Here is a 24,405-nt window from a genome sequence, read left to right on the forward strand (position 1 = left end):
GGATGAATATTCTACCCTTGTTCTGGTATGGAACATTCTGAGGACAAACTGGAGGTGATTTCTGTGTCTGGCTCTCCTCCCTTTCACAGGAGCTTTGTGGGGTTTTGCTGCTGCAGAGGAGAGGCTGCAGTGGCTGTTTGGGCATTCCAGGGAGAGCTGGACACAGGGATTGTCACAGTTCCCAGCACAGGCAGCAGATCTGCCCAGCAGCTTTGGGGTGGCACAGCCAGCCCCTGCCCCACTCCCTGCGCACCCACAGAAAGGCAAAATCCCAAACTGGGCTTCCAGCCGTGCCCTAATAACCAAATAACCCTCATTTCACCAACTGCTATTTGAAAAAATCCATTTTTAGATTCAGCCACCTATTCCTGACTCCATGGGAGTTCAGCCAACACAAAAAACTGACTTGCACCTCAATAAACGAGAGAAAAGAGCAGAAGTGGTGCAGGGAAAGAGCCTGAGAGCACATCAGGGTGGGTGTCCAGAGCAGCAGCTGCTGGAAGGTCATTACAGTACACAAAAACTGTCTTGTCATGTGACTGGAAATGTAGAGGTTGTTTCATCAAGTGTGTTTTTACTTGCACTGCTATTATTTATCAGTTCCTTTTTAAAAATGATTCAGAATGTCATTTCTTGAGTTTTCCAAGTGCAGATGTCCCACTCAGAACTGTGGATGACTACATTAAAATGATGACATTGAATCTTAAACCTAAAATTTAATTTATTTTATTAAAATAAGATAATCAGAGGAACCTTGGCTTACAATAAATGCATTTTCTCAGGAGCAATAAAAACAAAATTAAAACCCAAATCAACAAGAAAAACTGTATATGCTCAGTTTCCTCTTGCTAGTGCATCTCTTGGACGACAGCTTCCGCTGGGATGCAGCCTCTGCAGGAGGTGGGAACATCCCCCAGCCTTTTCCAGCCCCCAGCCCAGCATTCCTCACTCACCCCTGCCTGGGCTGCAGGAACAGCTCCATAGTACCAAAGGCAGCTGGGAGGCTTCTCAAGATGACCAAAGCAGGACTGGCTCACCGCCTTCTCTGAGCAGGACAATTCACAACCGATTCCATCCTTTTGCAAGAGTTTTTCTTCTATGTGCAAAACTATTGCAAAACTATTTTGTGTTGAATTAGCATTTGAACTTATTTCATTGGCTTGGTGAAGCTCTTAGGCAGGAGCTGATTTCCAGAGTTATTTCCTCTTCCCACTCCAGGCACAACTCCCCAGGGTGAGGTGGCACTTGGTGTGGGGCAGTCAGAGCACCAGAACGTCACATCACCTGTCCTCAGAGCCACCTCGCTGAGCACAGAGCAAACCCAGCCAGAGCCACTGCCAAAGAAACAGCCATCGCTTCTGGGAAGGGGAAAATAAGGCTCAAGTGCATCTATTAAAAAAATAGTAATAGATCTCTTGATTTGTAGTCTGTTACCTCTCCCAGAACAAGAGATGGTAGCAAAGGCAATGAGGAGCTGTGTCCCTGCAGGCTGAGAACTGCACGAATCCGGAGCAGCTTCTCTGTACAAGTGGGACACGGAGGATCCTGCCCGAGGAGCCCGGACACCGAGGCGTGGGAAGCACAGCTCGTGTTGCTCCTGCTGCTCCAGCCAGGGGAGCAGGGGGCAGGAGCAGCTCAGAACACAGCTCAGAACACGGGCAGCCTGGTGGAGGTCAGCGTGCACGAGTTGATGTCCTCGGTGTGGGCGGCGCGGTGCAGGGACGGCTCCGAGGCGCTGCGGTTGATTTTGGGTAGAGAGTGCTGCAGCAGCTCAATGGATGACAGGATCTGGGGGGAGACAGCAGGTTAGAGAGGCTTGTGGGACCAGCAGCTCCCTCTGCTTCCATTTAAACACTCACTCATTCAATTCTTCCCCAATTCAATTACAGCTTTAAGTTTTATTTTAATGCTCTGTGGGGCACTGAAAAGACAGAGGTGGAGGAATCCAGCTCTGCCTGCCCCTGTCAGTGCTGTGAGGGCCTCAGGGAGTTACAGAGGGTGGGAAGGTGTTTTTCACCAGTTCACAGACATTAAGATCAATTATTAAGATCATTAAGATCAATTAATAAGCATCTAAACCATCCTCCAGTAGAGTAATGGGGAAGGAACTGCATCTTCTGCCTGACATTTAAAAAGAACTTTCTAAACAATGCTTGACTGCAGGAGTAAGTTATTTTTCCAAAATTTCTGATGTTTAATTAATTACTCATAATTAATAAGCATAAGAAAGTACCTTCCCCACAGTGACAGGAGAAGGTGGAGCATTCCTTGTAAAAACACCAGAAATTGCTACATGAATTTACATCCCCCAGTGGATTTTGCTTGTTCAGAGCTGCAGGGAAAAGAAAGGAGGAGTGGCCCCTTATTTCTCTGAACCCTACTTTAAAATAAAAGGGATATCCAGAGATAGATTGCATTTTTATTGTGTGAAAGGTTTGGTTTGTCTCTAGCTAGGTCAGGTGTTGAAATCCTGCTCTGGGGTTAGCCCAGCAAATGCTGCAGGTTGTGTTTCATGTCACAACTGAAAAACTGCAAAAGTCCAACCAAAACACAAACTGCCAAAAGAGCTGCATTATGAGCAAAGACAGGCTGCACCTCCTATTAACTAAAATTTCTACCTGAGCAGACCCTGGTGTGTGCTAATGGCTCTTTCTAAAACCCTCAGGCTCCTGTGCAGGACACCCCACTCACCTGTGGGAACAGAGGTCGTTCTTCCCTGACTTTCTTCAAACAATCTGCTACGAGTCTCTTCATGGCTTTGGGGCAGTTCTTGTACAGCTTGCTGAGGTCTGGGGAAGCATAGCCCCGGCCAACCATGAAAATGATCTGCAAAACAGCAACCAGCAGCACAAAAGGCAGGTTACACAGGGGGCCTCACTGCTGGGCAGCTTTAGTGCCCCACGAGGGGCTGAAACCCAGTCCCAAAGGGCACCAACAGAGCCCTGCAAGCCTGGATAACAGTACAGCCTAGTAAAGACTACATAAATAAATAGTCAGCATTCAAAGGCTGGACAAGAGTTACTGGGTTTTTTCCTCTTAGTAAAAAGCACCAAATCTTCCTGATGTAACAGCAGCATATTTAACACCAAAAGGGGAATTTCCCATAACTGCAAATGTATAAACCAAGGTTTTACTCTGCAGCAAAAGCTGTAACATGGGAATAAATTAACAAGGCACTTCAAATGTTTATAAACAGAGAATTTTTCTCCTCTGAGTACCTGAGCTGTCAATACTGAGGTGAACATTTACTGCTGAAACAAAGCAGGTTGTCCACACCACTTCAGTTGGTTTGCATTTGTATTTATCCTGCATTTCTCGAGGCCAAGGGGATGTGCCATGGCCAGAAATAAACTGGAGTGTTCCCAGAGGGTTCCTCACCTGATCTCTGTTGTTGATGTGGGAGTAGGGCAGCTCTCCTGTCATCAGCTCATATAACACTATTCCATAGGAGTAGACATCTGACTGGAAGCTGAAGGGGTTGCTGTCCTGCATCCGGATCACTTCAGGGGCCTGGCAGGGGGGAAAAACAAATTATGAACAAGAAACAAAAGCACAGGATGAGGGAAAGTATTTGGGAAGCAGAGACAGCGAGTTCAGCAAGAAATGAGTGAGCAAAGGGTACCCCCAAATCTTTGATGAGTTTACCTAAAGCTCTGGAGAAGCTCAGGCAGGGCTACTCCACATCTTATTAAAAATATCAATATAGTTCAGAGCACACAAAAAAATCAATGCTTTAAATGAAAAAGCATTTTGTCATTAGAAAAAAAATACTGGTATTTGAATTTGCAATGTTTATTGACTCATGTTGCACCTTACACAGAGCTGAGCCTGAGTTCACCATCAGATGGTCAGGAAATGTGAAAGCCAAACATAAAACAGCACACACTAAAGATCAGGGAAGAAATGCAGGAACATTTTAACATATTTGTGAAATTATGAAGCTTCTTAAAATCAGCAATGTCAAATGACTGAACAAAACAAGGTGTGAACCATCAAAAGAACTTTCCCATTGGCTAAGAATTTTTTTCCCTCCTAAAGAATTCCCTATTATTGAGCAAAGCACTAAAGTACAACAGCATAAAAACCACAATAAGGGATCACAGGAACTTCCCAGGAAACAGAAACAACCTCCCCTTCAATGACAGCTCAGCAAAGATGGGCTATAAATTACTAAAATAAATACATTTTTAAAAAAGCCTACAATGAGCAAATATGCAGGTTGTTTTTTTTCCCCCCAAGGTCTGTTTCATGTACACAAATACATTGCATACCATTGGGTAAATTAGTTTTAAAACCTTTTATGGAAAGTTTTCAAAAATTTGGCTTTTTCTCCAATTTCTTTTAAAGGAAAGAACATTTCTGCTTCTGGAACTTTGTTTCAGGTGATGTGTGTATTTTACAGAGCACAAAACAGTCTTAAGCCAAGCATCCTGATATTTTTAATCCACATTTCCACACTGGCAGCCTTATTTAAAATAAGTCACAATCCCCAATGGAGAATCCACAGGTGCCTACTTTGCACAATTCCTCCAGCACTTCCAACCTGTCCTACAGCTGGAATAAAAATCTGCACAGGACTCACACACCTGAATGTTGCAGTGTTGAAGGGACAGATGCATGAGGAGAATATTGAAAAGCAGGGAATGTTTTGCTCACCATCCACAGGATCGAGCCCGTGGGCTGCTCCACCTGCTGGGATCCACTCCACCTGGATTTTACAGTTGCCAGACCAAAGTCTCCTATTTTCACTGTGAGGCCTTCATGAAGAAATATATCTGTAGTTTTGTTAAAGAAACTGCAAAAAATTGAGTCAACAGTTGTGTATTTTCTGACCTGACTAGCAAGTGCTGCTTGTTTTGTTTAAACCTGCTGTGAGCTGTATGTGAAACAAAGGAAAAGGGATTTTATGGCAGCCATGCTTAAATGAACATTTAACACTAAAGCAGAGCAGATGTTCCAGCATTACTGGTGGATTTATCTTTATGGTGAATCAACAGTTCCTTACCATCCATGGCTGCAGCTCCTTAAATAACTGGTGCTGAGAAAGGGAAACAGCATAGAGGTCCCACAACTCAAAAATTAAAAGTAAGAAAAGAACAATTACAAGGAGAAGTAAGTATCAAAATAAAATCTATTTCCATAAAGGTCTCTGGCAGATCTCCTGAGACTGAACTTTAACTGGAAATATATCCAGACTATTTATAATTATTTCCTTCATGGGTCTGTTGGTTATTGATCACCAGCAATTTCTTTGCTGGGGTTATCTTAAGAAGATATCATTGAATGATTTCACTTAGGAATGTTTTAAGAAAGATAATTCAGAAATATAAACATAACTGACTCCTCATTTCTGTGTCAGGAGCAGAGCTAATTTATTTCACAAAAATGGTCTTTATTAGGAATATCAAATTTACAGTAAAATAATTAGGGTTTGTTTTTTTTTTTTTATTTTAACTGAAAATGGAATCCACTGATATTCTGGAACTACTGAACTTGGCAGATTTTTTTTTATGATGACATTTGCCAAAACATCCTGCTCACATTTGATGGAAGGAAGCCCCAGTTCCTGCTGGTAGCTCCATGGATGTTCTGGTAATTGCAAAATTAAGCATTTCAAAGGTGAAAGGCATCAGCTCCCAACATTTTCACTCCAGATGTGTTACTAAATAGATATTTTTGCACAAAATATAATGGTAAAAGGCTGCCTTTTCTTGAGTTTAAAGTAACGTTTTTGGCTTCATTTCTGCCAGTTATGTGAGGAGTTCTAAATGTATTAAAAAAACCACAAGAAAAAGAAACAAATCCATGTGTGCACACAGATGAACAGGCACACACACCTCCCATCAATGAGAAAAGCAGCATTTGGGTACCAGAGGATTGAATAAACCCCATTTAAGTAAAATAAGAGATTTCTGGAGCACAACTGTTGCACATCTTTATCCCAAGTGTGGTAAACAAGCCCAGATGTTCTGTGGAAGTCGTTCCTAGCTCATCACAGGGATTGCCCATTAGTAGTTAGAGATATAAATATATTTAAAATACCTATTGCAACCCCCACAGAAAGCTCCACAGTAACAATAAATCACTCCCTCCCTGCAGAGAATCGAGCTTCAGGAAGGATACTATTGGATTTCATGTCTCTGTGGATGATGTTCTTTGCATGTAAATAGCTGTGAAGGGAAAAGCACAAGAGCCATTAGCAGGGCTGCTCACAAAGAGCATTCTCACTCCCCCAGTTTATTACACACCCAATCCCTTCACACACCTCTGGCTTTCCATGAGCCTGCTCTGGGAACAAAGAAATGGAGCTGTGCAGTAAAGAAATGTCAGGAAAGAGTGGCACAAGTTCCATTAACCCTGGAAAACTGGGACTGTCCTCATACCCATGAAATCTGCAGCCTGTGCTGAAGCTGACTGTTCCCAACTGCCTGCACTGAAATGTGCCCAGTTTTCTCCTGTCTGACTGGAAACCTGGGCCCTCATCTACAAAATGAATGAGCTCTGGCAGCAGCAGCTGCTTCTGTGCTCTCAGCATCAGAACAAGGGCTGAAAGCAGAGAGGTGGGGCCTGGAGCAACTCAGACAGCTGGAACTGCTTCCAAAAACATCTGGGTGAGTCCTCTGGGACAGAGCAGCCACCCCTGATCTCATCTCACAAAGCATCAATCAGTGTGTGTCAAACACTGCAGCGTTCCAGTAACAGGGGAGGAAAAGCCCCTGCATTCTGTATTTAGGATTTCATCTGCTGCACCACAGCAAGACCTCAAGCTGCAAAAGCAGATAAAATAGAGAAAATATAATTGATAAAAGACACGAGCCTAAGGCAAAAATCCATGGGGGAAAAGGAACTAAATCAAAACATAACTACAGCCAGCAGTGCTGAGGGAAGAATCTCTCCTTGAGCCCAGCTGAGCTATCTCAGCACTCTGTACTGAGGGATGGGGAGGGAAGGGGACCCCACTCACTCCATGCCCTGCGCGGTCTGGCGGGCGATGTCGATGAGCTGGAACATCTGGAACTTGGTCTCCTGCACGTGCAGATGTTTGTAGAGGCTGCTGCCCTCACACCACTGCGTGACAATGGCCAGGTTGTCCTTGGTCATGTAGCCCATGAAGAGCAGGATGTTCACGTGCCGGGTCTTCCTAACAGAGCAGCACCAAGAGCAATCAGTGTCCGCATCAGAAACGCCTTCAAAGGCTTCTCAAAATGCACTCCTGGCCAAATGGATTTCATCTCTGGAGTCCTAGGTCAACATGTGACTGAAATTTGGGCTTACAAATAATTAAAATACACCACAGATGCTGTTCTTTTTCTTTTTTTTTTCAGCTGTTTTGCTTTGATTTTTAGTTACAATACTTCCTTTTAGTTATTTAAATTCAACATTTAAGAAAAGGATGTCTGAAAATTCAAATGGTATCATATCAATAAGCAACAGTAACACTTGCAAGTGGTATTAGAAGATATTGCAGTGACAGAAATCATCCTGAAAGCTGGGAAAAAGTGCCAGCTTTAGGTAGCAGACTGAATCCAAAGAGGAAACCAAAGGATAACTATAAACCCTAAAGGAATTATCAGATAAGGAGATGGTTTTTATGTCTCTACTTGGTTCTTTTTCAGGAGTAACATTCCAGACACGTCATTAGACACTTACAAACCCTCAGGATTTGAGAACAGAAAACAGTTTCACTGGTCAGTGTATGTGTTATGGGGGGGAAAAGTTATTATGCTGCAATTTTAAGAGGAACAGTTGAAGTATTTTGCCTGGTGGTGATGATTAGGGCAGAATTTATTCATCCTCACTTTTACTGCCCAGTGTGGCCTGAACAAGTGGGTGTTAAGAGACCACAAAAATACTCTGAACTATGACTGTCTTTTTTATTCTTCTCTGGAAATCTGCTTTTTGTGCCTATCACACACAGAACATTAGGCCAGAAGGCTCCAAGGAGGGCTGGGAGTCAACTGCAGCACCTGGAATATCAGAATTTAGCAGTGAAACTCCAACTCACCTCAGTACAGCCACTTCATTCCTGAAAGCCTGAAACTGTTCTGGGGTTGGGTCTACAACCTTTAGGATTTTCACTGCTACATCCCCTGGAAATAAAATTACCACAAAAGTTACTGAAAAGGCAGCTTTCCTTTCCTTTTCAAAATGGCATTAATAAACAAGGTAATTAAAATTCCTCATTTGTGCACAGCACACCTCTACTAATCTGTAGAAAGGTCAAGATTTCCCTGCAGACAAATTTCTGTGGTATCAAGCAATTATAATTTACCTGAATTTCAGTCTAATGGAAAAAGTCATTAATTAATTATTCACACACCTCCCTTCTAATTTTAAAGGCTATGTTTGGCTAGAGTGCTTTTTGCAGGATATATGTACACACACCTTTGTGGTTTTACTATCAAATTTAAATTTTGAAGTGTTTATATATATATAAACTTCATTTGAACACATTAGAAAACTCCACACCTCTCCTTCATGCAGAATTTAATTGAATTCTTGATACTTGAAGAGGTGTGAATGTTCTATTAAAATTAAATCTTAATATTAATTTTTTATTATGAAACCTTACTGAACTTATTTTTCCTCTTGATTTCTGTGTCCCAATTTAGCTCCATTATGAAAATCAGAAACTGTTCATTACTTTTAGTGTAACAAGAGTGCTTCCCTTGCTGCTGACAGTATTTGAGCTTTGAGACAGGCAAGTGTTCACTCATTAAAAATAGAGAGCAGCAGGTAAGTTTCCAGATTTGTTTTGTCAGCTCTTTTTCTCACAATACTGCTATTTAAATTAGGGCCTGGAGGGCTTTTTTTTGTGTTTCTCTTTTCAAAATCACAAGCTGTGAATTTAGAAACAAATTCTGCAGCTCTGCAGGGTGCCTGTTTTCAAAATATTCCCACTACCTACAGATCAAACTCTCACATTAAGCATTTTTTCACTGAAAAAACTCCTCAATTTATGCTGACTTCCTTTCCCTCCCACCTTGAAATGAAGCATGCTAATTAAACCACAAAGGTTTTAAAAGAAGGTAAATATCATTTAACAGCAGGCTGTGGAATTTCCCTGCTAACAGAAAATAAACTCTTTTCAGAAAGCAAGCTGGTGTGGAACATGGGAATGAAGAGATCAGTGGAGTGAAAATGGAGATGCAGCTGCTGAGATTCAGGTTGTGGTGTCTGTGCTTTGCTCCAATTCCAGTGCTGCTCTTACAAAGCAGCTCCTGTTTCTGCCTGGTGCCTCTGGAGGCAGATGAGCACCCAGCAGCCCTAAATCCATTTTCCCTGGGTTGCTGTCCCCCCAGATCAAGACTCACCATGCCACTTGCCCTTGTAAACTGTCCCAAAAGAGCCTGAGCCTATCCTGGTGGAGAGCATCACTTCACTGGCTTCTATTTCCCAGTAGTAACTGGAGTCTCTCTGTCCACGAGGCCTCTGTAACAACAATTCACAGGGATTTAATTTTTAATCACTTGCATTATACACAGAAAAAAAAATTAACTCCCTTCACACACTTTCAAGATGACCTGAAACCTTGAGGGGTTTTGTCCTGCAGTTTGGAATTTTGTTTTTCTGCTCAGTTTGGGAGGGGTGGTAAGAGATTTTAGCAAAAAACCCAAACAACAAATCAGCACATTTTCTTGGATGTCTTGAGCTGCTTATGAAGTTCATGAATGTCTGCACTAGAAAATTAAACCCTAATTTGAGATCCTAAAAGGAACATATATTTTATGATCAATTATTTAAAAACATCTGAAATATTTAAGAAAGTGTTTTTTTTCAAAATTACAATGCTGGAATTCTGGAACTCTTACATATTTAAATGGAATAAGCCAAACATTTACATGAAGGCAAAATTCTCAAATGTCTAAGTGAGCAAAAAACTGTGAATCCCACTAAGCAACTGTATTTTCATTGTGAAAATACAGTTTATTGAAAGCTTATAAACCTTTAAAAATTTTAAGGTATCATCAGTTATTATTCTAACTCTTCTTTCTTTCCCCCCACCCCTAAGATTAAATCAAATCTTTGAGGGAAAAGTTTCATTTTGTAAAATCTGGTTTTCCCTGAGACATTTGACTTTCCAATGAAAACAAAGGCATTGTCAATATCCACTTTCTATGGAAACATCACAGTTCAAATAGTGCTAATAAAGCAAATTTTAAATATATTAAAACTGAATCAAAAAGATGCAACCTCTAAAGATTTAAAAGGTAATCGTTGGACCTGCACTGACAATGTCACACCACTGCCTGAAATTCATCTCCAACCCAGAACACTTCGCTCTGAGTATTTATAACCCAGGGCAATAATGGCCTCATTCCCAAATTAATTACAATTAAATTGCTCCTGCATACACACTGCAGGGCAACCCAATATTACCTGCACCTTTCAGTGCAGAAATTGATCCCAACATACCATGCCACCCAGCACAGTTTAACCATTAACTGTTTAATTAAAACAAATATCACCATACTTACAATTTTGTTTTTTTCTTGTGTGTTAGATCCAGGGGCTCTCTCTCTTTGGGCTGGGACTGGGGTTTTAGGCTGAGACCAGCCAGTTGGGCTCATATTGTTAGGACTTCCAGACAGAGCAGAGGGTGAGGCTTTAAGATAAAAAGACAAGGAAACAGTTTATGAACAAGAAAACAACCAAATCAAATCATATTAGAAAATGTTAAATTTTTGAAACCATACCTGATTCACTATGGCTTCGAATTGCATCCTGCAACAGAGAAGATGGATAATAAAGTTAATAAATATAAGAGAGCACACAAAGGAACAAGCAGGGCTGGTGTGGAAATTGCTGGGCCAGTTTTGGTCAAGTGCAATACAGTTACTGGCCAACAGCTCCAGGACTGGGGATTTTCCCATCACACCAATCCTGCAGGACACCCATGCAATTTGTGAATTCTACAGAACAGGGAAGAGATTCACAGCATATTGAAAGGACCGCTACCAAAAAGGAAAGAGAAAAAAAGGACACAAAACAAGAACCACCAGCAGCAATACTGTCTTCACTCCCCCTGCACTTCATGCTCGTGTTCCAGGTGTGGACAGAGCTCCTGGGATGGCCTCTGTCCCCAGGGGACAACTCCCAAAAGCTTTTCAGGTTCAAAGTAGGACTTTTAAACCCCCCCCCAAATATGCCAACTCAATATCCATTGTGAAATAACTCTACATACTACTTCAACCCCTCAAAAAGGCTACATCAAGTGCCCCTGCACAAACCCCTCTCCTTTCCCAAGCACATTCCCACAGGGAATTTGGCATTTGAGCAGTGTTTTCCCACAGGTCACCAGGACAGTGCCACAAGTGTCACCTCATGCCACGGGCACAACACAACTCTACAGCCATGCACAAGAGAGAACTAAGCTCTGACAAACAGCACTGCACAGCTTTTCTCACCTGCCACTTGTATTATCCCAAAGTACAAACAGGAAAGGGAAAATATCCAGGGACTGTGTAAGTACAAAGCAAGAACATGCACTACAGAGAGGTTAAACACTGTCAAAGTTAACAGAAGTCAATTCAAACTCTCTAACTAATTAGTAGAATAATAAATGTATGATTTCACAGGAGGACAGAACAAGCCCACATTCCACTCCACAGTTTCAAATTAAGATTATCATTATCCTTAGCAAAGATTCAGTTATGAAATGCATTGTTTTAGCTAATTAGTTGCATTCACCCAGGCTGGACTAAGTACAGAACTCTTATTCAATACCCACTGCTCCACACCTGAGTGGATTAAAATCTGCACGAACTACCACTAAAGAACTCTTCAATTTATCACTTTTGTTCATTTTAAGGATAATAAAAACCTTTCAGAACCTGAATAATAGGTGATTGGTTTTGTACATCAGCCAGAGAATGTAACTGCTTTCAAGGAAGCTGGCAAAGGATAACAAAAGAATTTAAATTGTTTCTCATACTTATCTATATGGAGTTCTTACTTTGAAAAAGTATTTTTGAGCTTCAATCCTGATGTGAATATTTGCTTATTTGCTTCTGAATTCAACAGCAAACAAACCAAACCCCCTGTTCTTTAGAGCTGTTCTTACAACACAAATAACACCATCCCCAGTGCTGTAGTCTGTCAACTTTACTTTGATGGGAAATAAAAACAGTACAACGTGTTCTTAATCTCAGGGCTTTGGATGGGTACAGTCAATAGAAAACATTTCCAGAGGGAAAAAGCCACACAATGGATGTGTTTTGAGAAGGTTTTGCTTTAAAGGCTGTGTGACCCAATGCATTCTAATCCAAGCCTATTCACTTTCAGAGGAGGATGAACTCAGCCAGATCAACTCAACATGAAGCTCTTTATCAATTTGCCTCTTCCAATTAACAGCCTCAGTATTTGAGTAAAAACATGCTGGAAAGATTCTCATCAAATCAGCTCCAGATTAAACACTTCACGTGGACACTGCCATGGCTTACAAGTTATAGCAATCCTGTTAATCACAAGAAAACAAAAGGCACCAAGGAAATACCTACTCTTCCCCTCAAACAAAAGCGTCTGCACCAGGAGCTGGGAGAAGCATTCAGGCTGTTATTCTAGGCCAACACAGTAAGAGATAAAAGAAAAGAACAGAGGAAGTATAAAAAAATATTTTTAAAAAATAAATGTTAGGCTAAATGAAAGAAAAAAGTAACTTAATTTGCTTGATAAATGATAATTAAGTGCAGTACAATTTTTAAGTATTCCTGCTCAAAGCCAGAGGTTCACTAGGATCTATCCTTGGGTAAACCACTTTTTTATGATGTTTTTTTCTCCTGGTGTACTGGAAAGTCTCTGCTACTTTCTTTCTGCATTGCTTTGAGGCCTTTTAAAAGCCTTCAGGACATATCAACTATTTTTATAATAATGTGAAGAGCTAGAATAGAAAGTATTTATGTCTTTACCACTCTGCAAAAAGAATAAAGAAAGCAATCTCTCCTTAAAGACTCATCACTCTACCAAGGTCAGTAATTCAGATTTTCTTGAGTGCTTCCTTGTGGTTTATGCCAACAAAGATGGCCAGCCAGGCCTCTGAAGCAGCAGAAAGGGCTGGGAGCCAAAGAAACCCAAAGAGAAAGGGAAAACACCTTTCCCCATAAACCCAGCTGAAAGCCTCTGATCAAAAATGCTTCTTGGGGCTGCAGGGCACTTTGGTTCTGCTGCCAAGGTCCAGAGGAATTCTCTAACTCACTTCAGAGCATCTCCACCAAGCCCATAAACCACCAGCTGAAGATGCAGGTGAACTCAGCACTCTAAGGCTTTTGCATGGCCTCCAGAGTTTTTAAACCATTCCAGAGGCAAAAGCAACAAACAGTGCTTGCTCTCTTTTCCAAGTCCTGCATCTCAGCATTTTTTATTGCCAGCCTTTCCTGCACACCAGTTTGTTAAGGTTATCAGAAAACAAAATTAAAGAAACCCAGCCACTTTAGGCCTGAGAATTTGTCCCTCGGTCTAAGGTAAGAAAATAAAAGAAAAAGGTGCTTGAAGGCAAGAACAGCAGAAATAGTTTCAGATAGAGCTGGTTTCAGCCCACAGGCCCAGAACTGTCATTAATTCCATACAGGTGTAACACAAAACAGATGACCAGGAAGCTTTGACCTGAGCATTCCAAGTCCAAGAACTACACCCAGACTTAGGGCACCTTTAGTCTGATTTAAAATTAACACCAGCCCCACCCCCAAATCTTTAAAAACTTTTAAATTCAGAAGAACATTTTTAGACATGTCTAAAATGTATTCCTTCACAAAACTGAGCTTAATTGTTAAGCTCTACCCCATCTTTATACACCCCTAGAATTTATCAATTACTCCAGCAAAGTTGATAGACTGCAAGAATTAATTAACTTCTTAAGCAAATGTGTCTCCCAAACTCTTCTCCACTCAGCCAACTGAGGCAAACAGTGAGCAAATGAGAGGAAAGGCAGGAAGGAAAAGCACCCAGTGCCTATGAATGGGCAGTGGCAGTTTTAGCTGAGCTCTGTGCTCTTTGCCCCAGCGTTACCTCGATGATCCGGCTGTCCACAGGCATCGTGGTGCTGACCATGTGCACGTTTGGGGTGGATGTGGAGCGCTGTCTTTGGGACAGAGAGCCCTCAGAGGAAGGGTTGGATGGGTTGAAAGTGAAGGCATGAGGTGTAGAATACCTGTGCTGGGAGCTGAGAAAGAAACAGAGACAAAAGGGAGAGTTGTGGTTATTTTCTTTTCCCTCCGGCAAGTGAAAAACACTGTTCAATGTAACCTGCCCAAAAGCAACACACAAACAATTCCAAGCAGAGAAAAAGCTGGGATTTACACATCAACTCAACTATTTGGTCAGCTGAATCATTCCCAGTTTAATTTAAGAAATAAATTTGAAAAACTTGAAGATCTTGTCAGCTCACATGTTTAATTAGTGTGTTTAGCTGAGGTCTGTCTTTGCTGCTACAAGTTTTGCCACAGTTCACCTCAATCCCCATCAAATCACATTTAATACACTGACAAAATACTGGCTCTGAGAGATGAATTCAGGACTGTGAAATTAAACAAACTGCTCATTTCAAGCCTGTTAAATGCACAGCTTAAGAGCTAAGCCCTGAATTTGTAAAGCTTTGCAAGACTGTTCAATGGTTTGCACAGAACAGCCAGCAAGGAAGTCATGAAACCCAACACCAGTTAAAAGGAGGCCAAGACTAAAATCCAGCTCAACAAAGAGTTATAAATCACAGCTAAGGCCACTCAGACCATAAGGATCCCTGAACACAAATGTTTCTTAACTGAAACAGACCAGCCCTCACAAAACCCTTCAAAACATCTATAAAGTTAATAAGTCACTGTTCAACAACACTGGAAATAAGAGTAAGACGGCAAAGATCAATTCTTGATGCAGTTCCCATTACAATAAAGAAATAAATACATATAACCATTTACAAGTCAGCTACGTGCTCTGTGCCTCATTCCTGACCAGACTTTTCAAATGGGTGCAGAAAAAACAAAAGCTGGCCTGCTCTCTTCAGCCTCTAGAATTTCAAGGGAAAGAATACAGGCACACGTTAGGGTCAGGGGACAGGCCCCTTGGAAAGGGAGACAGGTTTCATATCAGCACTTAAAACTACAGGAATGTTCTCTTTAGGTATCAGAATTTTCTTTAAGAGGAGCATATTTTCAGTTCCCACTGTTGTCTCTTTAAACTCCTATCTGTCATCATAATATCAGAGCATTCTTTTATTTATGGATGTGGATCATCCGCCATGAGACACAAACCCTCAATGCATGCTACCTGATCAGATAAAACAAAATTAATTGACAAAAATGCCAAGAGGGAGCCTTGGATTTTCTTAGGCAGGAAAACAAAGATCTCCAAAAAGCTTTAATACTCTGCCTTAAAATTTTAAGGCTAAAAACTGAAGATATAAAATCTCAAATCAATACTTTGGTGGATCTAAGAACAAGAAAGAATCATCTGTGATGAAGTGGTGTTGCTGCCTTGCACATTCATCCCAACCTTCTATCAGACTGCTCTGCTTTGGAGGAGCTGGGGGTCTTTAGTTGCTTTGGGTTGATTGTTTTGAAAGAAGTGTATTTCCCAAAGGAGAAATGACAGGAAATACAAGCTTACCTAACAGGTATCCGGGAGACAGACTCCCGCATCCGTCTCATTGTCAAGGGAGGTAGTGCAGGGACACCACTGTCACTGATATTTGAATTTGGGAACAATCTGAAATATCAACAAAAACAATTACAATTTCAACTGCTACACTACCTCCTGTACAATGCTCTTGAAAGCTGAAATTTTAAAGGGCTGTTTCTTTGCAGCATGATTAACTTCATGAACACATTCCTATCTTTACATCTTTTTTTTTCCTCTGTACAACTAAAACCTCTGCCTTCAGACTCCCAGAGAAAAGTTCCACGTGTTCTTTCAAAACTTGAGAGACAAAATCTTTTTGTATCATACTTCAAATTTTCCTGAAAGGGTATTTGACACAATTAAGTTCTATTAAAGCCAGGTAGCACCAAGTGGCACAAGCCATCCTGCACTCCTTAGTATGAGAAAATGCAGAACTACATGACCTAGTTATAAAAAAACACAACCACTAAGACACATAAAAACAATTACAGGCTGTAACACTTTAGCATAAAAGGGCTTCTAACATAATAATTTTCAACTTTTTGTGACTGGTATTAGGAAAGTATTATCCTCCATCTGTTTTCTCACCAGTGTCAGAAGCTGAGGTGTAGAACAGGTGAACACCATTGTTTCCAACAGCTAAAATCCAACTGAATCATGGCCTGGTTTATTCCTAACGTGTTGTGTGAGAGGAATTGCTGTCCCCCTGTTCAAACAGGGCACTGGAACAACTGCCTGTTCATTCAAAGTGTTTGTTTGCTTGTCCCAGAATTTTAAAATCCAGAGCAAGAACAAAATGCAGTTGATGTGCATGGCCTTCTCCCCTGGGAACAGACTCTCATTGCTGGCTGTTTCATGAGATCAATCCACAATTCTGCACACTGAGCACAGGGACTGCCTTCCCAACAACCCAAAAGAATCTCTGTGATCAGAGATACAAAACCAGCTGTCACCCAGAATTGCTGGTGCCAATAAAAAGGAGCAGTCCTTACAAGAGCTGCCTGATGTTGCTCCAGTCCACACACATGGTTGGCACCTTGGTGCTGCAGTGCTCGTGGAATTTGTAGCCACATGTCTGACACCGAAAGCCATTGAGCAGGAACTTCTGGCAGATGTCACAGAAGGCAAGCTTCAGAAATGTCTTCCGAGCCTGGGAAACACAGAAAGTGATTAATCTGAGCTAATTATCTCTTCATTAACTGAGATTTGGATCTTGAGAGCCCAACAGAAATAAATAACCAAGCTAAAATGCCATCAGAGAGCCCCCAGGTTGCTACAGAGCTTAAAACCATACTCAAATATTCTAGCATGGATTTCCAGTTTGGTTGGAAACCTGGAAAGTTTAGAAACACTGAAGGCTTTATTTACAAAAAAATAAAACAAGGGAAAAAACAAAAAAAGGACAAGTGTTCTGTCAAATGCAAAAGCAATGTTTTTGCTCAGCAAGGTGACAGAGCTGTGTGAGCCAAGAGCTGGGGTTTTTGTTTGTTTTCAGCAGCACCAAAGAGCTGAAAGAGGATCAGACTGGAAGGCCCACCTCATTTTTTTTATTAGCCAAAACTCTTGGTGTTTATGACTAACCAATATCCTTTGCATGAGAAATAAATTCCTTAGTAATCAGAAAAATCTAATGAATTTCTGCTTTTTTAAACTGAAGCCTACTTTGTTTTTGTAAAAGCTTATGAAGTATAAAAAAGTATGAAAATGAACCAAAGGGTTTCTTCCTCCAGAATCTACTGGAGAGGAAGGCTCCAAATTTCAGCTTCTTCCAGATCTGCAGAAAAACATTTATTTTCTGCTGACCAACTGCAGATGATATTTTCTGTAGGTTTTTTTAAATGTAATGTAGATTTTGTTAATAAATCCTAATCCTTCTAATGAATGTAAATGACAATCCTTTAGGACTGTATTTCTAGAACAAAACAAGAAAAAAGCTAAAATAAGGGAACAGAGTTCCTTCCCAGGGAGAAGACAATAACGCAATGTAAAACTTTCAGAATTGGGCATTATCTTTTTCCTAAAAAAAGTAATTTTAAAAATTTTTAACAATTAAAAAACCCACAAAGCACAAAACTACCTTCCACTTATTTGTTTTGTATGGAATAAATACATTTATGAGAAGGAATTACAAAGTAAAGCCTTTCATTCCCCCATAGAACACTCTGTCAAATTACAAGGCAGCATTAGCTCACGAAATAATGTCATGACCTGCAGAATTAACAGCACCCCTGAATATCCAGCACAAATAATAAATACTGAACCATCAGTACAATAAAGCTGCTGAACTTATCCAGCTTGTTTTTTGACTGATGAGCCAGTGACTGAAAATGCAAATTTTCTCCCTTTCCTGGACTTTAAAGACATGAGTATCTTACCAGAACAGTTACAGACATTGGTATTTATATAAAATAAAAATGGCAATCATCAGACCTGTGAAGAATATACACAATGTGAGCTCTGACAGTCTCTGACACCTGGGGAGCACCAGTGTAATAAATATAATTGTGGCATTTCACTGCAAATTGATACTTAGGGGATGTTATTTGTGTGGAACAGGGGTGAAAGAATCAACCACAACTTCTGAAAATCCCTGTGTCCAGAAAGCCAAAAGCTGTCTAATGCCCATAACATTATTTGGCCAAATCTGTGGTTCAACTGATAAAATTAGCACCAGTATACAGAGCAGGAGAAGCTTACAAAATTGTGAGTGGTGAGTGGGACGTGGTCAAGGAAGTCCACTCGCAGCTCCTCTCCAATCAGGGACGCAGCATCTGTGTTCCAATCCAAACGCACTTTCTTTCTGAAAGAGAAAATGGGGACAACAAAATCACTTTGGAGATAAGTCTGGCCTCATAACAACTATGTTTTGTGAGTTTCCTTGAGTAAAATGAAAACAAATACCCAAAAAAGCATGGCTAACCTCTTACAGCGAGCTAGATAGATCTCAGTGTCTTTCACTCAAAAAATCAGAAGCAATTTGGAATACATTGCAAGTCACCTCTTTTTCTACTCATTTTTAACACATTATTTATTTATAAAATATTTGCTATAAAGCACCTGGAAGCTTTAATGGAGTCACAGAAATACCCTTATAAATATAACAGAAATTATCAGTGACAGCCTCAGTGACACAAAAACCATTATCAGGTGCTTGGGCACTGACTGGTGACCCCAGAATGGCCTCAGTTGCTCAGAGATGCAGCCCCACAAATGCCTGAGGCTGCAGGGAGCTTTAAGCCCAAGCCTTAGGAGGTTTGAAGTTAAGTGCATTAACTCCATGAGATACCTTCACTCCCTCAGCTTGTAAAACAATCATTTGGTATTTAATAGCAGCATCCCCGGTCCTACAAAAAAAATAAGGAATATCTGAGATTGAAATCCAAACATTGGGAAGTTGTAAAGGAATGAAGAGCCTTAACACAGCACACAGAACCATTCAGGGAAGTGAACTAAGGATCACTGACACTGAATTTACCAGCTACAAAGGTGGCACAGAAATGCACCTCAAATATGAAGGAAGGCATCACTTCATCTAGAGCATGGCAAAACCCTCACCAGGGGGTTGCAAGCACTTGAATGAACCCCTCCATTTTAAGTATTTTCAATATTTAGCTTTAAAACAAAAATGAAATTGCCAATATACAGGAAGCTGACAGAGTTACCCTAGAAGAGGGCAAAGAAAGCAACAGGAAGTCTTCACAACCAAACTGCTTTTAAAAGAAATTAGCAAGAGGGGAAGAAAACGTTACTGCTGCTGTTCCAAACCCAAGATTTTGACATTCTCTGGGAAGAACCTGCACTCTTACCCTTTTGGTTCAGCAAGAAGTCGAAAAACTGCACAGCATTCTGGCTGCAGACCTCTGACTTTCAGTGCCTTCATGAGACAGTCATGCAAGGTCATCCCATTTCGCACATTCACCTGTGACCAAAGGGAAAAAAAGCAGCAAAACATTTAGGCAGTGACTGCACAATTTCTTTAACCTTTTCCAAGAGAGAAAGACCATTTTCTTTAGAAATTCCAGGAAAACTGCACTAAGTGCACTTGTGTGCCCTCCAAAGGACATTCTGAAGCCATTTCATAACTTCTCAGTTTCTTACAACGACTGAGTTTCTATGAAATACAATTTTACACAAGGAATAGAAATGCAGGCAAATTGAGTTACCTCAAGTACAGAAAAAGGTTTAATTTAGATTTCAGGGAACTTTGGGTAAGACTATTATTAGGTACACTCAGCTCCAAGAAACTGAAAAGAAGCGTTCCCTCAAGAAGTTTCACTTCGGCTTTAACCCCCACACTTCATTGTGGGGGTTAAAAGGAGGAGGAAAATGACAGAATTGTCATGCAGGCACCATTGTTTAGGTCAGCCAACAATGACTTTTAATGTGGAATATGCTCTTGTGCATTAGAAAATTCACAGCATTGAGGCAGAGCAATACAGCTTCTCAAAATACAGATAAGCGTATGTTTACAATAAAATATATCCTCTAAAACCACCAACTGCTGACCATCGCTTAACCACAGTAAGACCCTTTTGAAGCCAGGCATTTCCCATGCCAGACCCACATCCCAGTGTCAGCAGTGGGAACAGGACAGTATTTCTGAGCTGAAGGCAGCACAGACTCACCACGGTGCGCTGCTTGTTGGGCAGGAAAACACGGATGGTGTTGCTGGTTTTGGACGTATCCGAGATTTTGCCATCGTCGGAGGCGCGGCGCTGGTAACCAAACTGCTGCACAATGGTCGGGGAGATGCAGTTGGGGCCATCAAAGACAGAATCCTTGAGTCCAAACCCATTGCTGATGGTCTTCCAAGCTCCCTGGATGTGCTCCATTGATCTGGCCTAAGGAAGATTGGGAGAGTCAGGGAAATGGCCATGTCCTTCGCTCTGAAGTGGTGCTTTCTCTTCCTGACACAACAAACCTCAGGCTCTTCTGGAAGCATCTGAAGTTGCACTGCCTTGTGATGTGATCAAGCTACACATGAGGGTGCAGCTCACCCACAGCTGACTCCTGAAAGCATCTGACTTCCCACACACCAACAGAGCACAAGGAACATATGTGTGACTCCTCCCACCGCACCTCAGGGTCACAGGAGCACTTCATCAGGTTCATCTACACACTGAGTGTCTGAAGGGCTTTCAGAAAGGCAGCCAGAACACAATCAGAGAATATCCTGGACTGGAAGGGACCCACACAGATCATCAGTCCAACCCCTGGGCCTGCTCAGAGCCTCCAGCAATCCCACCCAGGGCATCCCTGGGAGCCCCTGGAGCTCTGGCAGCCTCAGGGCCGTGCCCATTCCCTGGGGAGCCTGGGCAGTGCCAGCACCCTCTGGGGTAGGAACCTTTCCCTGATATCCAACCTGACCCTCCCCGGTCACGAGAGTCAAGAGCTCTGTAAGAGACCAGCACTACAGTCCTGTAAACCAGAAATGCCACACAAGCATTAGCCCAGACTGTAAAGACTCAACAGGCATTACAATAAAAAGAATTAATTAAAGAATGTATTTTTATCACTGATTTTGAGGCTTTGGTTATTTGGAGTTTTTTACTACTACCACAGTGTGAAACAGCAAAAAAATTTCTCAACCCTCACACACGCTATGTTCAGTTACATTTCAGCATAAATAAAACCTGGGAGAACTGGGATTGTCCAGCCTGGGAAAGAGAAGGTTCCAGGGTGACCCAACTGAAATGCTCCAGTACTTGAGGGGAGCCAACAAGAAAGATGAAGAGTTTTTTACAAAGCATTTACAAGTGAAAGGACATGGGGGAATGGCTTCAAACTGACAGGGAGGGGGTTCAGATGGGATACTGGGAGAGATTGCTTCCTGTGAGGGTGGGCAGGCCCTGGCACAGGTGCCCAGAGCAGCTGGGGCTGCCCCTGGATCCCTGGCAGTGCCCAAGGCCAGGCTGGACAGGGCTTGGAGCACCTGGGACAGTGGGAGGTGTCCCTGCCATGGCAGGGGTGCCACTGGATGGGCTTTGAGGTCCCTCCCAACCCAAATCGTTTTATGATTTTACAAACATCTTCCAGTGCAAGGACACCAACAACTCCCTCCCCTGCACACTTCCAAACCAGCACACATTTCTGCACATGCAGGGACAAAGTTAAAGGTATCATTGGATATTTTCCCCAGCTAGCCCAACTGCAATGAAGCTTGAACTCCAAATTATATTCAAACATCTTATTCAAAATTAGGCAAACCAAAGTGTGTACTGGAACCGAACAACCCAACTGAGAACACTCAACACTCCATGACTGAACACTTCTCAGCAGCTGCTCAAGTCTCATTTCACGTGTGGTCCTGCACCTCCTTTGTTGCAAATTATCTGAACCCTCCAATACATTTCCTCATGTTTATGTCAGAGAAAAGCCAACAGTGTTTGTTTCAGTTGAAAAGCTAAAACAATGGAATTCTTGGATAAAAAAAGATCTCCACTAATGTTAAGTGTCCATTCTGGGGTGCCCAGAAGGATAAGCTGAATTTCAGAGTGTTTTCCTTCACAGCACAGCTCTGAAAAGCCACAGCAGATTTGCAAATAACTTTGGTCCAGACCTAAACCCAGGTCTGATCAGCAGCCAGAAAGGAAATATAACAACAAAATTCCAGAGAAATGTTTGGTTTAGGTGAAGTCTTTACATGCAAAGCCCAGAGAAGCAGAACCCTCAGCCTCCAAAGGAACTTCCAGTCAGTTCCTGAATATTTCCTTCACTGACAAGGTACACAGTGACAACATATCCTCACCTGACCTCCTGCCAATCCCTGCCATTTCTCAATCCATCAGCTGGGCAGGTCCAGTTGTCCAAAGGTTCAAAATATTTAAATGTCACTAAGATTTAAACTCCATGCCAAATCATCTAACAGGACTGAGCTACTTGGATTTTTATTTTTTTTTTTTAATTTGTGGCACATAAATGACAAGAGTTTTATATTTGATGTAAAAAGGGAATAGGGAGACACTGAGACATTCTGAAAAATGAGAGATAAAACTGAGAGGAATCCAACCAAGTTCACCACACATAAGCACCTACAACATCTCACAGTTCCTAGGCAGAGGTGAAAAACAAGGTATGTTCAGTTACAACACCCATATAATGCACATGGTAGCTGAAAGAGTTACTACTGAGATGGCAGCAATAAAAACTGTGATAAACTGTTAAGATAAGAGGGGAAAGATGAAACCCAGAGAGTTTCTCCTAACTTATTCCCCTTAAGGGAAACTCCTTTGTTTCACCTTTACAGGTAGCAGATGAGACTGAAAAAAAAAAAAGAGGAGCTCAACTTGATTTTTCTCCTGAGCTGAGCTAAGGAATAACAGAACAGCCTTCAGAACCTCCTTGTCCCCACTGATATAAGTTGACAAAACCCCAACATTACAGCCTTTATATTTAATATTTTGATACACTGCCAACATTTCCTGAAAAATTCCAGAGAAAGCAGGAAATGACAAAGAATTCAAACTTGCATTTTGACAAAAGATAAGCTTCATAGCCAAAAAGTTACTTCCCTGTTCTTGGGGTATTCTCTCTCCCAAACGCTGCACACTGAAGGGAAGAGCTCAGCAATGCATATTTTAAGGTTGTTGCACACACAGAAAAACACAGACAGCAACTGCTATCAGCCTTCTGTAGATCCAAAATGTCAGTTCTATCTTTAATTAGGCATTTGCATCTTTCTCTCCCAGGATCTTTGCCTCAGTAAGTGCTGGAAAGTCCCAGAAGTGGGCATGTCTGGTGCAGTCCTCCCCTCCAGCAATGCCCTGCTCCCTCTTGCCATCAGCAGGGTTTTGCCATCTCTTTTGGCTGAGGATCGAGTCCCTGTCAGCCTGGGTTTGCTCACTGATGTTGAGAGTTCTTTTCCTAGAAAATGGATGTACCACACACCATCCTTTAGCTCTCCTTCCTCCCTAACCTGAGGGCTCTGGGTGCTACTGGGGCACTCAGGGAGGAGCCAGCACTGAAGAGAGAGAAAACATGAGAACAGAGGTCAGACCTGGCCTGGAGCTGACAAAAACCTGCCAAGTGGCCTTAGGGTGGAGGGGCAGGGGGGAAGAAAGGGAAGTTGAACAGATCTTCAGAGTCTCCTGGGGAGAGACAGGGAATCCCTGCTGGAAAGTTGCTAAACCTGCTCTGGCATCCACTCTACAAGGGCTTGCAGCTGGAAAGGTGCAGCTTGCTGGAGAAACCCAAACTGTCCTGCTGCTGCCTCTTGCACCTATTCAGACAGCCCTCTGAGGATGCCAGAGGTTCCAGGGCCTCAAAAACACCTCTTCACCAGGGCCATGAACAGTCTGGTTGAGAGCACTCAAATTCTGGCAGAGCACAGGCAGCCACATTCATTCTCAAACCTTATTCCAGATTATTATCATGGAAGAACAGTCAGTCAGGAAAGCTGCTCCTTAGGAGCTGATTTCTGAATGACTTACACCTTTCTCCTGCCCTCCAGTGCAAAGAAAACTGGCTTAAAATTTATATAAATATATACAAAACCATCCCCTTGGAACTCCAGCAGCTCACTGCATGCACAGGTATGAGAGAATTAATAGGGCACCTAAGTGACGAGCTTGGAGCTGACAGAATGTAACATTCAAAGCCCCAACCTAATACTGCACACCCACACCCCATTTCTGACTCTCAGAGAGCCCTGAACCAGCACAACAGTAGAACAAAGCAGGGAGAACATCTCTGGACAAAAGTTTGAGTCCACCTTAACAGGTAATTCATGTGCAGAGCACAGCCCACCCTGCAGTGTCCTGTAACGTGGGCTCTGGCAGCGATTTTATTCCCTCTGGG

The 24,405-nt window shown here is 41.9% G+C and overlaps 1 protein-coding gene across 6 annotated transcripts in view; it reads right to left on the bottom strand.

The window, feature by feature from the left end:
* Window positions 1-710: 710 nt before the first annotated feature.
* RAF1 (Raf-1 proto-oncogene, serine/threonine kinase) overlaps window positions 711-24,405 on the bottom strand; it is a 38,017-nt gene continuing 14,322 nt past the window's right edge. For 3 of the 6 annotated variants that reach the window (XM_033517525.1, XM_033517521.1, XM_033517526.1), the window contains exons 3-19: window positions 20,235-20,450; window positions 19,416-19,528; window positions 18,307-18,409; window positions 16,602-16,759; window positions 15,598-15,696; window positions 14,005-14,158; window positions 12,501-12,560; window positions 10,698-10,725; window positions 10,479-10,606; window positions 9,315-9,432; window positions 8,006-8,090; window positions 6,965-7,141; window positions 6,124-6,170; window positions 4,657-4,775; window positions 3,379-3,510; window positions 2,692-2,826; window positions 711-1,788 (exon numbers count right to left, since the gene is read on the bottom strand). In XM_033517525.1, coding sequence (XP_033373416.1) covers window positions 1,648-1,788; window positions 2,692-2,826; window positions 3,379-3,510; window positions 4,657-4,775; window positions 6,124-6,170; window positions 6,965-7,141; window positions 8,006-8,090; window positions 9,315-9,432; window positions 10,479-10,606; window positions 10,698-10,725; window positions 12,501-12,560; window positions 14,005-14,158; window positions 15,598-15,696; window positions 16,602-16,759; window positions 18,307-18,409; window positions 19,416-19,528; window positions 20,235-20,441 — 2,004 coding nt within the window. In that variant the 5' untranslated portion in view covers window positions 20,442-20,450 and the 3' untranslated portion in view covers window positions 711-1,647. The remainder of the gene's footprint in view (window positions 1,789-2,691; window positions 2,827-3,378; window positions 3,511-4,656; window positions 4,776-6,123; window positions 6,171-6,964; window positions 7,142-8,005; window positions 8,091-9,314; window positions 9,433-10,478; window positions 10,607-10,697; window positions 10,726-12,500; window positions 12,561-14,004; window positions 14,159-15,597; window positions 15,697-16,601; window positions 16,760-18,306; window positions 18,410-19,415; window positions 19,529-20,234; window positions 20,451-24,405) is intronic. The other 3 variants (XM_033517523.1, XM_033517522.1, XM_033517524.1) reach the window with 3 other exon arrangements.

This window comes from Parus major, chromosome 12 (assembly GCF_001522545.3).
Source record: "Parus major isolate Abel chromosome 12, Parus_major1.1, whole genome shotgun sequence".
Taxonomy (NCBI): Eukaryota; Metazoa; Chordata; class Aves; order Passeriformes; family Paridae; genus Parus; species Parus major.